Source organism: Saccoglossus kowalevskii, chromosome 22, assembly GCF_978046115.1.
Source record: "Saccoglossus kowalevskii chromosome 22, keSacKowa6.1, whole genome shotgun sequence".
Classification (NCBI taxonomy): domain Eukaryota; kingdom Metazoa; phylum Hemichordata; class Enteropneusta; family Harrimaniidae; genus Saccoglossus; species Saccoglossus kowalevskii.
Window position 1 is genome coordinate 30,668,847 of NC_140662.1, and position 15,641 is coordinate 30,684,487.

The 15,641-nt window shown below is 36.7% G+C and overlaps 1 protein-coding gene across 4 annotated transcripts in view; it reads left to right on the forward strand.

Moving 5' to 3' along the window:
- Nucleotides 1-10,486, forward strand: part of LOC100367473 (spermatogenesis-associated serine-rich protein 2-like) — a 74,487-nt gene extending 64,001 nt beyond the window's left edge. For all 4 annotated transcript variants that reach the window (XM_085496121.1, XM_085496119.1, XM_085496120.1 and 1 more), the window contains exon 12: nucleotides 7,110-10,486. In XM_085496121.1, the coding sequence (XP_085352247.1) occupies nucleotides 7,110-7,694 (585 nt within the window). In that variant the 3' untranslated portion in view covers nucleotides 7,695-10,486. The remainder of the gene's footprint in view (nucleotides 1-7,109) is intronic.
- The last annotated feature ends 5,155 nt before the right edge of the window (nucleotides 10,487-15,641 follow it).

Below are 15,641 nucleotides of genomic sequence, written 5' to 3' on the forward strand. Positions count from 1 at the left end.
TACCAGATCATATTGATACAAAGTATGCACTCAGTACCAGATCATATTGATACAAAGTATGCATTCAGTATCTGATCATATTGATACAAAGTATGCACTCAGTACCTGATCATATTGATACAAAGTATGCACTCAGTATTGGATCATATTGATACAAAGTATGCACTCAGTACCTGATCATATTGTTAAAAAGTATGCACTCAGTACCAGATCATATTGATACAAAGTATGCACTCAGTACCTGATCATATTGATACAAAGTATGCACTCAGTACCTGATCATATTGTTAAAAAGCATGCACTCAGTGCCTGATCATATTGATACAAAGTATACACTCAGTATGGGATCACATTGATACAAAGTATGCACTCAGTATGGGATCACATTGATACAAAATATGCACTCAGTATGGGATCACATTGATACAAAGTATGCACTCAGTACGAAAAGTATGCACTCAGTACCAGATCATATTGATACAAAGTATGCACTCAGTACGAAAAGTATGCACTCAGTACCAGATCATATTGATACAAAGTATGCACTCAGTACCAGATCATATTGATACAAAGTATGCACTCAGTACCAGATCATATTGATACAAAGTATGCACTCAGTACCAGATCATATTGATACAAAGTATGCACTCAGTACCAGATCATATTGATACAAAGTATGCACTCAGTACCAGATCATATTGATACAAAGTATGCACTCAGTACCAGATCATATTGATACAAAGTATGCTCTCAGTACCAGATCATATTGATACAAAGTATGCACTCAGTACCAGATCATATTGATACAAAGTATGCACTCAGTATCTGATCATATTGATACAAAGTATGCACTCAGTACCTGATCATATTGATACAAAGTATGCACTCAGTATTGGATCATATTGATACAAAGTATGCACTCAGTACCTGATCATATTGTTAAAAAGTATGCACTCAGTACCAGATCATATTGATACAAAGTATGCACTCAGTACCTGATCATATTGATACAAAGTATGCACTCAGTACCTGATCATATTGTTAAAAAGCATGCACTCAGTGCCTGATCATATTGATACAAAGTATACACTCAGTATGGGATCACATTGATACAAAGTATGCACTCAGTATGGGATCACATTGATACAAAATATGCACTCAGTATGGGATCACATTGATACAAAGTATGCACTCAGTACGAAAAGTATGCACTCAGTACCAGATCATATTGATACAAAGTATGCACTCAGTACCAGACCATATTGATACAAAGTATGCACTCAGTACCAGATCATATTGATACAAAGTATGCACTCAGTACCAGATCATATTGATACAAAGTATGCACTCAGTACCAGATCATATTGATACAAAGTATGCTCTCAGTACCAGATCATATTGATACAAAGTATGCACTCAGTACCAGATCATATTGATACAAAGTATGCACTCAGTATCTGATCATATTGATACAAAGTATGCACTCAGTACCTGATCATATTGATACAAAGTATGCACTCAGTATTGGATCATATTGATACAAAGTATGCACTCAGTACCTGATCATATTGTTAAAAAGTATGCACTCAGTACCAGATCATATTGATACAAAGTATGCACTCAGTACCTGATCATATTGATACAAAGTATGCACTCAGTATGCACTCAGTATTGGATCACATTGATACAAAGTATGCACTCAGTATGGGATCACATTGATACAAAATATGCACTCAGTATGGGATCGCATTGATACAAAGTATGCACTCAGTATGGGATCACATTGATACAAAGTATGCACTCGGTACCTGATCATAATGATACAAAGTATGCACTCAGTACCTGATCATATTGATACAAAGTATGCACTCGGTACCTGATCATAATGATACAAAGTATGCACTCAGTACCTGATCATATTGATACAAAGTATGCACTCAGTACCTGATCATATTGTTAAAAAGCATGCACTCAGTGCCTGATCATATTGATACAAAGTATACACTCAGTATGGGATCACATTGATACAAAGTATGCACTCAGTATGGGATCACATTGATACAAAATATGCACTCAGTATGGGATCACATTGATACAAAGTATGCACTCAGTACGAAAAGTATGCACTCAGTACCTGATCATATTGTTAAAAACTATGCACTCAGTACCAGATCATATTGATACAAAGTATGCACTCAGTACCTGATCATATTGATACAAAGTATGCACTCAGTACCAGATCATATTGATACAAAGTATGCACTCAGTACCAGATCATATTGATACAAAGTATGCACTCAGTACCAGATCATATTGATACAAAGTATGCACTCAGTACCAGATCATATTGATACAAAGTATGCTCTCAGTACCAGATCATATTGATAAAAAGCATGCACTCAGTACCTGATCATATTGATACAAAGTATGCACTCAGTACCTGATCATATTGATACAAAGTATGCACTCAGTATTGGATCACATTGATACAAAGTATGCACTCAGTACCAGATCATATTGTTAAAAAGCATGCACTCAGTGCCTGATCATATTGATACAAAGTATACACTCAGTATGGGATCACATTGATACAAAGTATGCACTCAGTATGGGATCACATTGATACAAAATATGCACTCAGTATGGGATCACATTGATACAAAGTATGCACTCAGTACCAGATCATATTGATACAAAGTATGCACTCAGTACCAGATCATATTGATACAAAGTATGCACTCAGTACCAGATCATATTGATACAAAGTATGCACTCAGTACCAGATCATATTGATACAAAGTATGCACTCAGTACCAGATCATATTGATACAAAGTATGCTCTCAGTACCAGATCATATTGATACAAAGTATGCACTCAGTATCTGATCATATTGATACAAAGTATGCACTCAGTATCTGATCATATTGATACAAAGTATGCACTCAGTATTGGATCATATTGATACAAAGTATGCACTCAGTACCTGATCATATTGATACAAAGTATGCACTCAGTATCTGATCATATTGATACAAAGTATGCACTCAGTACCTGATCATATTGATACAAAGTATGCACTCAGTATTGGATCATATTGATACAAAGTATGCACTCAGTACCTGATCATATTGTTAAAAAGTATGCACTCAGTACCAGATCATATTGATACAAAGTATGCACTCAGTACCTGATCATATTGATACAAAGTATGCACTCAGTATGCACTCAGTATTGGATCACATTGATACAAAGTATGCACTCAGTATGGGATCACATTGATACAAAATATGCACTCAGTATGGGATCACATTGATACAAAGTATGCACTCAGTATGGGATCACATTGATACAAATCATGCACTCAGTACCAGATCATATTGATACAAAGTATGCACTCAGTATGGGATCACATTGATACAAAGTATGCACTCAGTACCAGATCATATTGATACAAAGTATGCACTCAGTTCCAGATCATATTGATACAAAGTATGCACTCAGTACCTGATCATATTGATTTGATACAATGTATGCACTCAGTATTGGATCATATTGATACAACGTATGCACTCAGTATTGGATCATATTGATACAAGGTATGCACTCAGTACCTGATCATTGTTAAAAAGTATGCACTCAGTACCTGATCATATTGATACAAAGTATGCACTCAGTACCTGATCACATTGATACAAAGTATGCACTCAGTACCTGATCATAATGATACAAAGTATGCACTCAGTACCTGATCATATTGATACAAAGTATGCACTCAGTACCTGATCATATTGTTAAAAAGCATGCACTCAGTGCCTGATCATATTGATACAAAGTATACACTCAGTATGGGATCACATTGATACAAAGTATGCACTCAGTATGGGATCACATTGATACAAAATATGCACTCAGTATGGGATCACATTGATACAAAGTATGCACTCAGTACGAAAAGTATGCACTCAGTACCTGATCATATTGTTAAAAACTATGCACTCAGTACCAGATCATATTGATACAAAGTATGCACTCAGTACCAGATCATATTGATACAAAGTATGCACTCAGTACCAGATCATATTGATACAAAGTATGCTCTCAGTACCAGATCATATTGATACAAAGTATGCACTCGGTACCAGATCATATTGATACAAAGTATGCACTCAGTATCTGATCATATTGATACAACGTATGCACTCAGTACCTGATCATATTGATACAAAGTATGCACTCAGTATTGGATCATATTGATACAAAGTATGCACTCAGTACCTGATCATATTGTTAAAAAGTATGCACTCAGCACCAGATCATATTGATACAAAGTATGCTCTCAGTACCAGATCATATTGATACAAAGTATGCACTCAGTACCAGATCATATTGATACAAAGTATGCACTCAGTATCTGATCATATTGATACAAAGTATGCACTCAGTACCTGATCATATTGATACAAAGTATGCACTCAGTATTGGATCATATTGATACAAAGTATGCACTCAGTACCTGATCATATTGTTAAAAAGTATGCACTCAGTACCAGATCATATCGATACAAAGTATGCACTCAGTACCTGATCATATTGATACAAAGTATGCACTCAGTACCTGATCATATTGTTAAAAAGCATGCACTCAGTGCCTGATCATATTGATACAAAGTATACACTCAGTATGGGATCACATTGATACAAAGTATGCACTCAGTATGGGATCACATTGATACAAAATATGCACTCAGTATGGGATCACATTGATACAAAGTATGCACTCAGTACGAAAAGTATGCACTCAGTACCAGATCATATTGATACAAAGTATGCACTCAGTACGAAAAGTATGCACTCAGTACCTGATCATATTGTTAAAAACTATGCACTCAGTACCAGATCATATTGATACAAAGTATGCACTCAGTACCAGATCATATTGATACAAAGTATGCACTCAGTACCAGATCATATTGATACAAAGTATGCTCTCAGTACCAGATCATATTGATACAAAGTATGCACTCGGTACCAGATCATATTGATACAAAGTATGCACTCAGTATCTGATCATATTGATACAACGTATGCACTCAGTACCTGATCATATTGATACAAAGTATGCACTCAGTATTGGATCATATTGATACAAAGTATGCACTCAGTACCTGATCATATTGTTAAAAAGTATGCACTCAGCACCAGATCATATTGATACAAAGTATGCTCTCAGTACCAGATCATATTGATACAAAGTATGCACTCAGTACCAGATCATATTGATACAAAGTATGCACTCAGTATCTGATCATATTGATACAAAGTATGCACTCAGTACCTGATCATATTGATACAAAGTATGCACTCAGTATTGGATCATATTGATACAAAGTATGCACTCAGTACCTGATCATATTGTTAAAAAGTATGCACTCAGTACCAGATCATATCGATACAAAGTATGCACTCAGTACCTGATCATATTGATACAAAGTATGCACTCAGTACCTGATCATATTGTTAAAAAGCATGCACTCAGTGCCTGATCATATTGATACAAAGTATACACTCAGTATGGGATCACATTGATACAAAGTATGCACTCAGTATGGGATCACATTGATACAAAATATGCACTCAGTATGGGATCACATTGATACAAAGTATGCACTCAGTACGAAAAGTATGCACTCAGTACCAGATCATATTGATACAAAGTATGCACTCAGTACGAAAAGTATGCACTCAGTACCAGATCATATTGATACAAAGTATGCACTCAGTACCAGATCATATTGATACAAAGTATGCACTCAGTACCAGATCATATTGATACAAAGTATGCACTCAGTACCAGATCATATTGATACAAAGTATGCACTCAGTACCAGATCATATTGATACAAAGTATGCACTCAGTACCAGATCATATTGATACAAAGTATGCTCTCAGTACCAGATCATATTGATACAAAGTATGCTCTCAGTACCAGATCATATTGATACAAAGTATGCACTCAGTACCAGATCATATTGATACAAAGTATGCACTCAGTATCTGATCATATTGATACAAAGTATGCACTCAGTACCTGATCATATTGATACAAAGTATGCACTCAGTACCTGATCATATTGATACAAAGTATGCACTCAGTACCTGATCATATTGATACAAAGTATGCACTCAGTATTGGATCATATTGATACAAAGTATGCACTCAGTACCTGATCATATTGTTAAAAAGTATGCACTCAGTACCAGATCATATTGATACAAAGTATGCACTCAGTACCTGATCATATTGATACAAAGAATGCACTCAGTATTGGATCACATTGATACAAAGTATGCACTCAGTATGGGATCACATTGATACAAAATATGCACTCAGTATGGGATCACATTGATACAAAGTATGCACTCAGTATGGGATCACATTGATACAAATCATGCACTCAGTACCAGATCATATTGATACAAAGTATGCACTCAGTATGGGATCACATTGATACAAAGTATGCACTCAGTACCAGATCATATTGATACAAAGTATGCACTCAGTTCCAGATCATATTGATACAAAGTATGCACTCAGTACCTGATCATATTGATTTGATACAATGTATGCACTCAGTATTGGATCATATTGATACAACGTATGCACTCAGTATTGGATCATATTGATACAAGGTATGCACTCAGTACCTGATCATATTGTTAAAAAGTATGCACTCAGTACCTGATCATATTGATACAAAGTATGCACTCAGTACCTGATCACATTGATACAAAGTATGCACTCAGTACCTGATCACATTGATACAAAGTATGCACTCAGTATGGGATCACATTGATACAAAGTATGCACTCAGTATGGGATCACATTAATACAATTATTGTTACAGTATTTTGTCTCATTCTTATGATTACCTGGACGTACTTAGCATTAGTATATATAAATTTGATCACCCGTATTCAAGACTATTTTTTATTACTAGACAGTGAAGTTCGAAGCATTTTGGAATTAAGCGCTTGCAGAACATGAACTCAAAAATAGAAATGCCCAAAAATATGGTAGCTTATTATATGATGTAATATGTATTTCAGGGATATTCCAATAGACGTTGGGCTCCAACACGTAAACCTCAAAGTCAAGAAAAACCAAAGCAGAATACAAGTCAAGATGCCCAAGCACAGCCAGGTAGTCCCCAGAAAAGTCGTACTGCTAGAAGACGAAACAGAAACCATCAACGAGGCAGTAATTCATCAGATGGAAAGAATCCAGATAAAGTCAATGATGATGGTGCTGCTGCTGATGCACAGGCAACGTCTACTTCTCCTCGTAGAAATATATCAGGGAATCGTAATCGACAAGTTCATTCTCCTGTTAAAAGTCAAGCATCAGCTACTGAAGGTAAAGGAGTTGGCAGGCCAAGGAACAATTACTATAGAGATAGGCAACACTTTAAACAAGGTGATAATGAAAGAACTAATGATCATTCTATACAAGGTAATGGTGATAGCAAGATAAATGGTACTTTAAATGACTTGTCTACAAAAGATGTCAATAGAAATGACAAAATAATGGCTGCTGGTAATGACGCTTTACCTCAACGTAAACCACGTAAAAGAGGACCACATATCACACATGCTGTCAATGGTTTAAATGCGCAGGACCTCAATGGCCAATAAGTTATTCAATTAAAAAAATACTTAACAAATATATTTCATATCCCAATATATAAAATACTGCGAAATTTATTGGTGTGGAAAAAAAAAAGATAATTCCCTTTGTTACAAATGATGAATTTAATAAAGAGGCTCTATTTCTACGAATTATGCCACAATATGCATCAAATTGACCACTTATTCTTCCGCATTACATCCGTGACATCAGGCTTACTCTATAGTGGATCTTTGTCACATTAAGATAACAGTCTTTATAAATTGATTGAAGCATTACTAGTTTGGGTTAATAAATATAATACTCTATTTTTCTGATTCGTAACATTTGCAAATTTTCTATGCAGGACTTTTAATTCCACTTCGGTGTGGGAACCATTCAAACTTTGTAATGATTTGTTTCTTCCTTGACAAGTTATGAATAATTAAGTAGGAGCAGAGGTAGCACAAGGAGAACTGTGCCTTGTCAGATAAAAATAGCATATATCACTCATTGTGTGTTTGTCAATCGTATTATTATTTAGATTCCATTTCCTTCCATTCCCACTTGTGTGCAGTGTCAGTTGAATGTCATCTCGTTCAATTTTGCGTGTTTGTATCTTGTAATTTTTACAATTAGTGTTGTACCGGTGTCATACTCCTTTCTACTGTATGTGTAATTTGTCTTGCAAGTGTAAGTTGAATGTCATCTCATTCACTTTATGTATCTGACAGTTGAGTACCATATTCTTAATATAACATAACCTACTATTGTAGGTACATCATGCTGTCTATTATTATACATCTGCACCAAGCGACTGGATTTGGAAGATGTATAATAAAGTTATTACACTGAGACAGTACAACACGAATATTGTGACCTGTTTATTATTGCTCTTACCTTACTCATTCATAAAGACTAATTCAGATTAACAAGTAACATAGATGTTTTAAAGGATAATATTCAGTGGATTAATGCATTAAGTTATTGCCATAGAGACTTGATGTAATCCCAACTAAATAACTTAAATCGTTATTTTCATTTCATCATTGCATTGTTTAATGAAACCTTGAAATACAATCCAACCTGTGTTAGTGACTACCTCTATATAAAAAACCCACTTGCTTATAGTCTTAAGGCATTAATGTATGAGCAACCTGTGTATAAAGACCACCTGTCTTATGTGATCACTCTTTCAGCAATATTTTACCTTTGTATAGACAAAAATATATTTAATTTCCTCAAGTCAAACCTATTTGATTTTGATCAACTTGAATAAACATGTTTTTGTTACAATGGTAACAGCTCAAAATAATAATCTTTATTGAAACAGTATCCCGAAGTGGGATCTTAGTTGAAAATACAATAAAGTAAATAAATAAATATTTCTGGACAAATATTATGTCAAACCTATGGGTTGGCAATCCAATAATACTTCAAAATACTTCAACCTGTGTCTATAAAGTCCATCAGGTTGTCGCTATATACAGGTGTGGCTCACTCTAATCTTTATTTTCATCTGCATGCATTGTGTGACAAAACGACAATTAAATAATTTCAATTATCATTTTCATGTGCATTCATTGTCTCACTTCATCTGTTCCATGTTGTGTACTGCAGACAATAGCAAGTCCTATGAAATCTGTATTCAGTAGTACGTTTACAGTGTTGTGTTTAGTGTACAATGGTAATACCTATTCCAGTGTCCAATACTTAAAACCTATGCACAAATACTTGTAATCGACAAGGCAAATTCTAATGCTGCTACCACTATTTTGTTATATAAAAAGCAATAAATTTGGGGTTTAAAGTGAAATTTGTTGCAGTATGCATTTCTGACCATACCATATCATAGCAACTAGCGTACTGTACTTGAATACTTCCTTTCAGTGGTTTTGAACTTGTATCTATAATCCGATAGTTTCACACACACTGGATAAGTGGTTTGGCTTGTATCAGTAATACCATTTCTCATTTCATCTTGTGTCAAAATTTGTTCTACCCTATCGACTCCTATTGCTAATGCCTTCTTTTAATTCTCATTGTGCCTCTCAGTAATCATTTTTGTGAGTTAAAACTACCCCGGTAGTATAAAAAGTCTTTATTTACATTTGACATTGATTCCCATAGTAACTTTAATGTCGTTTTGCTTTTTTTAAAGTTGTTTCCTAATAGCTGTAACTTGATCATATTGCACATTATCAGTATATTGTTAGTATTTTAGTATGATCATGCACACATCTAGTATCTCTTCCAATATAGATACATAGACTGTAGGTGCTTTTCATGTTACAGCTATTTGGTTTTATTCAGTTTACTGGGCATATAGACATGATTTGTTTAATGAATCCCAAAGTTTACAATAGTATGGAATCAGCTAATAGCTGCCAGTCTTGTATTGTGCAATACAGCCATCCAACTAATAAACCTGGGACAGTCCATTTTATGCAAGGGGGTTTAAACCACTGATCAGAGGTATGATAATTAGTTAAACTATGCATCTTTATACACTAAATCTTTATATTATACAAACTGAAATTTGCTGCAAAAATACAGAATGTTTTTTTTTCCTTATTTAGCTTTTTTCTCCACAAAGCGTGGCATTTGAAACTCAAGTTGAAATTTATTGTAGTTTTATTTCATGTATTCCCTAAGATTTTGAATAGTCTGTCATAGTATGCTTGTCATCAATAAATATCCCCTATATTTTTGTTCTTTATCGTAATTTGATGATTAGTGTATTAAACCCTGAAAGAAAATATTGCGGGGATTATATATATATCGTTATTTTCTTCCCAAATAAATATGATGCAAATCATAAGTTTGTTTGTATTTTATTTACATGTAACAGTTTTCAGGCCACCACCAGTGTACATAATACACATCTTGCTCTTGCACGTATCTGCCCCTGATTACACATTACTAAGTTTCAATTTAAAAATTTATTATTGTATATTCCCAGTGTAGTTCAAGTTTTACCTTGCCCTTATCAAAGATGAAAGGTATGTTAAGGGAAAAGTGTTGTTGCCGTTAATAATTCTATTTCAAACTTGGTCACCTCATTCATTAGTATCAAATCTTCCTTTAGTGCGAAAGACTCATTTCCTGTGTGAAAATATGCAAAAATTTCTACTTGACTGATTACTGGTGATATACATTCAAAGGTCACTGGCTAGTGTACAGTTTGGGCTACAGTCCTGTTATCTTACTTAACGTGCTGCCTATTAAGCCTAAGTGGCATGTAGGGCTACTTTTGGGATGCTGTTTGCTTCTCTCCTCATCACCTGCCCAATCCAGTTTCAGCACAGTCTCGCTATGTTGTTGGACATGCTTTCTATTTAGTAGGTCTTGGTTGTTGGGCCTACAGATTCTTCTCAGATCTTTTGTGTGGAACATTCCGAGCCATACGGGAGGGTTGAGAAGACACGGCTCTGATATAGTCCGAGTTGATTTTGGTGCTGTATTGGAGAGAACGCCATACATTGCTGAGCATTCTGAATGCATTCCTAGCTTTATTAGTCCCAGTTTGGACGAAGTCCGAAAACGGGTACTTGTAATTCGGTGTCCGTCCGGAGTCATACATGTATGTCAGAATCCCTTGGTTTAGCGATTTGATTCAAAATGGCTGACTGGCAGCCATCTTGTATTTTGGACATGTTTTGTCAGTTTTCATTCAAACTTGGTACAGAGATTATACATGTTAGGATACATGTCCATGACGATTTATTTCACAATTGGATCAAAGATGGCCGACTGGCAGCCATCTTTTTTTTTGAAAATGTCACATTTTGGACATGCTTTGTCAGTTTTCATTCAAATTTAGTACATGGATCATAGATGTTAGGATACATGTCCCGACTGTCCGTGAGTTCTTGAGTCTGCCTGTGCGTGCATGGGTCAGTCTGTCCAGAGTCATATTTCAGAATCCTGTGGACCGATTCCGTTTATTTTTTGCATTTGCCTAGTACCTTATGTGGGACATATGCACATGCACTGGCTTAGCGATTCGATTAAAAATGGCAGACTGGCAGCCATCTTGTTTTTTGAAAATGTTGTATTTTGGACATGCTTTGTCAGTTGTCATTCAAACTTGGTACATAGATTATACATGTTGGGATACATGTCCATGACAATTTATTTCACAATTGGACAAAGATGGTAGACTGGCAGCCATCTTGTTTTTTGGACATGCTTTGTCAGTTTTCATTCAAACTTAGTACATAGATTATACATGTCCATGACGATTTACTTTACAATTGGATCAAAGATGGCCGACTGGCAGCCATCTTTTTTTTTCTATGTGGTATCTTGGACGTGCTCTGTCAGTTTTCATTCAAATTTGGCACATGCATGTACTTTATACATGTTAAGATGCATTTCCATGACAATTTGTTTTAAAACCTGGTCAAGGATGGCCGATTGACAGCCATCTGACTTTTTGGCCTTACTACTATATTTCCATTCGTATTTGGCACATACATCACACATATCAGTGTGTTTCATAATCAGATCAAAAATGGCCGAATAATGACCGTTTTTATTTTTGGCCATATTACTACTACACGGAACACGCGTTTTGATGTAAATAAACAATCTGTTGTATACGCCACTTGAAACTCAAGTTTCAAGGACACTCTCGCGACAACCGTTTTAATACAACGAGCACAAAGAGAACTTTCACAAATTTAACGGGGATTGTGTCATTTTCAATGACTTGTTTATTTTGATGTTGTTGTGTGCTCCCCCACCATGTTTCATTGTGCTCCTTATCTTACGGCAAATTCACTGAAGGGTGATGTTTTCTCTTCCATGTGTGTGCGAGTGTGGGAAAAGTCAGAACCAAGTCATCAGCAAAATCAAGGTCTTCTCATGCTGAGAAGAGGGTCCGTCATATATCTCTTATTTGGTCTTCTGTTCGATGCATCAACCATTCAATAGTGATGTTGAAGAGTAGCATGGACATTACACACCCTTGTTTTACTAAGTTTCTGTTTCCCACTTTACAAGAGAAATTGACATGGAAGGTCTTGATGAGGTCCACTATGTGCTGTGGGATCCCATACGTTCATAAGATGTTCCATAGGCTGTTAAACACCTTCTCAAAATCAACAAAGTTGATGTAGATCTCTCTCTGCCATTCTGTGCACTGTTCTATTATGTTACATAGGGCAAATATCTGGTCGATGCACCCCTCCCTTTACAGAATCCTGCCTGTTCATTTCTAAGCCTTTCATCTGACGCATCCAAAATTTGTTGAACGATAAGCTTTGCCATGATCTTACTTGATACTGATAGGAGTGATCCCATGCCAGTTGTTACAATCTCTTATGTTGCCCTTCTCTGGTATCCTAATGACTCTTTTTGACTAGTCATCGAGTATTTCCTTCTTCTCCCAGCTAGCTATGAATAGTGGCCAAAGAATGTTAGCAGAGAGTTCTGGGTCTGCCTTGAGCAACTCGATTAGTTAATTTGTTTCTTTAATGCTTTCCTACTTTTTATGGTTTTCCACATGTCTTCAGTCAACCAATCCTTCTTTTTTTTCTGTGTGATCCTTCATAACTGCTAGTGCCTGAAACCTGTTCCTCAGTTGTTAGCCTTGGACCGTTGGGTCATGTAATTTGCCAACATCAAACTGTTGTCTGCCTGTCATTTTGTTCCCCGTTTTTCACAGCATTGCTTTGAGCACAGCTATGACCAGGTTTACGGTCACTGCCAACATCAACTCCCTGTTTAACCTTGACATCAAGTAGTGAACGTTTCCAGGTTCTGTTAATCACCAGATGGTTATCCCTTCCATTTGGAGAATACTAGGTCAGTTTGTGGATGGTTTTGTGTTGAAAGCGGGTTCCCCCAATTACTAGGTCATAAGTGGTGCAAAGTCATCCCAGCCTCTCTCCATTCTCATAGTACGACAGCCCTCTTTTCCACTGACTTTTCCCGCTATCTACTAGTCAACATTTGTGTACAGTTCGGGCTACAGTCACGTTATCTACTAGTCAAAGTAGTGTACAGTTCGGGCTACAGTCGCGTTATCTACTAGTCAAAGTAGTGTATAGTTTGGGCTACAGTCCAGTTATCTACTAGTCAAAATAGTGTGCAGTTCAGGCTACAGTCTTGTTATCTACTAGTCAACATTAGTGTACAGTTCGGGCTACAGTCCCGTTGTCTACTAGTCAAAGTAGTGTACAGTTTGGGCTACAGTCCCGTTATCTACTAGTCAAAATAGTGTACAGTTCGAGCTACAGTCCTGTTATCTACTAGTCAAAATAGTGTACAGTTCGAGCTACAGTCCTGTTATCTACTAGTCAAAATAGTGTACAGTTTGAGCTACAGTCCTGTTATCTACTAGTAGTGTGCAATTCGGGCTACAGTCCTGTTATCTACTAGTCAAAATAGTGTACAGTTCGGGCTACAGTCCCGTTATCTACTAGTCAAAGTAGTGAACAGTTCGGGCTACAGTCCCGTTGTCTACTAGTCAAAGTAGTGTACAGTTTGGGCTACAGTCCTGTTATCTACTAGTCAAAGTAGTGTACAGTTTGGGCTATAGTCCCGTTATCTACTAGTCAAAATAGTGTACAGTTCGGGCTACAGTCCCGTTATCTACTAGTCAAAATAGTGTACAGGTCGGGCTACAGTCCCGTTATCTACTAGTCAAAGTAGTGTACAGTTTGGGCTACAGTCCCGTTGTCTACTAGTCAAAGTAGTGTACAGTTTGGGCTACAGTCCTGTTATCTACTAGTCAAAGTAGTGTACAGTTTGGGCTATAGTCCCGTTATCTACTAGTCAAAATAGTGTACAGTTCGAGCTACAGTCCTGTTATCTACTAGTCAAAGTAGTGTGCAATTCGGGCTACAATCCCGTTAACTACTAGTCAATGTAGTGTACAGTTTGACAAGACAGACTGCATTCAGGGACAATACAGTCTACATCCAGAGACAACACAGACCGCATCTGTAGACAATACAATCTACATCCAGAGACAACATAATCTACATCAAGTTATACAAAATCTACATCCAGAGACAACACAATCTACATCCAGAGACAACACAATCTACATCCAGAGACAATACAATCTACATCCAGAGACAACACAATCTACACAATCTACATCCAGAGACAACAGTCTACATCCAGAGACAACACAGTCTACATCCAGAGCCAACACAGTCTACATCCAGAGCCAACACAGTCTACATCCAGAGCCAACACAGTCTACATCCAGAGACAACACAGTCTACATCCAGAGACAACACAGTCTACACAATCTACATCCAGAGACAACACAGTCTACATCCAGAGACAACACAGTCTACATCCAGAGCCAACACAGTCTACATCCAGAGCCAACACAGTCTACATCCAGAGACAACACAATCTACATCCAGAGACAACACAATCTACATCCAGAGACAATACAGTCTACATCCAGAGCCAACACAGTCTACATCCAGCAACACAAATAGCATCCAGAAACAACAGTCTACATCCAGAGACAATTCAGTCTACATCAAGAGACAATACAGTCTACAGCCAGAGACAACACAGTCTACATCCACAGACAACACAGTCTACATCCAGAGAAAACAGACTGCATCTGGAGACAATACAATCTACAGCCAGAGATAACACAGTCTACATCCAGACAATACAGTCTACATCCAGAGCCAACACAGTCTACATCCAAAGACAACACAGTCTACATCCAAAGACAACACAGTCTACATCCAGAGCCAACACAGTCTACATCCAGAGACAACACAATCTACATCCAGAGACAACACAGTCTACATCCAGAGACAATACAGTCTACATCCAGAGAAAACAGACTGCATCTGGAGACAATACAGTCTACATCCAGACAATACAGTCTACATCCAGAAACAACACAGTCTACATTCAGAGACAATACAATCTACATCCAACGACAATACTGTCTACATCCAGAGACAACATAAACTGCATAAAGACACAGA